The sequence below is a fragment of the Phaethon lepturus genome, unplaced genomic scaffold, assembly GCF_000687285.1.
Source record: "Phaethon lepturus isolate BGI_N335 unplaced genomic scaffold, ASM68728v1 scaffold28887, whole genome shotgun sequence".
Lineage (NCBI taxonomy): Eukaryota > Metazoa > Chordata > Aves > Phaethontiformes > Phaethontidae > Phaethon > Phaethon lepturus.
In genome coordinates, this window is record NW_010551601.1 from 1 (window position 1) to 1,338 (window position 1,338).

A 1,338-nucleotide genomic window follows, 5' to 3' on the forward strand; every position below is an offset into this window, starting at 1 on the left:
CCCCAGTCCCCACCACCAGTCTGCAAGGAGCATCCCAGGACAAGCCAGCTCCCTGGGGATGGACGAGGGGAGCTGGGTGTCAGACCCAGCCCTGCTGGCATCCCCGGGCATCAGCTGGCACCAGGACATGGTCCCCTTTGAGCCGGCCGCAGGGACGCCAGGGCAGAGGCTCCCTGCAGAGGCACCCGCAGTGGCACAAAGAGCCGCTGTCCGCTGGCCCCCCACCAGCCCTTGTGCTTTCTCCGGGGCCAACAAAAGCCCTTTGGTGGCAGCACGGGGCTGGGCGTGGGGCCAGCGCAGGGGCACAGACCAGCCAGCGGACCCAGTGATGGGCACCGTCCCTGTGCCAGGGTCCCCCGTGGGGCTGATGGGTTTGTACCCCCTGGCAGGGCCGTCCCCGACATCGTCCATCCACGTGTACACGCAGCGGGAGGTGTATGGCACCGTTGGCTCCCACGTCACCCTCTCCTGCAGCTTCTGGTCCAGCGAGTGGATCTCCGAGGATATCTCCATCACCTGGCACTTCCAAGCTGAGGGCTCCCGCGACAGCATCTCCGTAAGCACCTGCTCCACTTTGGGGCTGGGGGTGGCCCTGCCATGCCCAGAGCCACCGTGACCCCGATGCCCGTGTGTGTGTCCCCACCGCTAGATATTCCACTATGCCAAGGGCCAGCCCTACATCGATGACGTGGGCAGCTTCAAGGAGCGGATGGAGTGGGTGGGCAATCCCCACCGCAAGGATGGCTCCATCGTCATCCACAACCTGGACTACACCGACAATGGCACCTTCACCTGCGATGTCAAGAACCCCCCTGATATCGTGGGCAAGTCCTCCCAGGTCACGCTGTATGTCTTCGAGAAAGGTATGGCACCAGTGGTCCCCTCCACGCCTTGGTTTCCCCACTGCAGCCTGGGGGGCTGACGGGGCGCTGGTGTCCCCACAGTGCCCACCCGCTACGGCGTCGTGCTGGGCTCCATCATTGGCGGGGCTCTGCTGCTGGTGGCCGTGGTGGTGGCCCTCATCTATCTCATCCGCTACTGCTGGCTGCGGCGGCAGGCAGCCCTGCAGCGACGGCTGAGGTGAGCCCCACTGCCCAGCTGGGGCAAAACCACCCTGAATCGGGGCTGCTGGGCCCGCCTGGAGCGGAGGTTGGCCTCTCTGAGCCGCCTTTTTCCCTTCCGGCCCAATTTTAGTGCCATGGAGAAAGGGAAGCTGCAGCGATCTGCTAAGGACGCGTCCAAGCGCAGCCGGCAGGTGAGTGCCGAGGAGTTGAGGGAGCAAAATGGCCTGGCCAGGAGGGGCGAACCCCTCTCCGACCTTTTGGGGTGGGAGGAGAG

The 1,338-nt window shown here is 65.2% G+C and overlaps 1 protein-coding gene across 1 annotated transcript; it reads left to right on the plus strand.

Annotated features, from left to right (window-relative positions):
• Nucleotides 1-367: 367 nt before the first annotated feature.
• MPZ (myelin protein zero) lies at nt 368-1,255 on the plus strand (the record flags this gene model as incomplete). The annotated part of the gene is made up of 4 exons (XM_010290972.1): nt 368-556; nt 650-863; nt 945-1,080; nt 1,195-1,255. Coding segments are annotated over exons 1-4 (600 nt in total), but the record flags the coding sequence as incomplete, so codon positions are not given.
• Between the last annotated feature and the right edge of the window lie 83 nt (nt 1,256-1,338).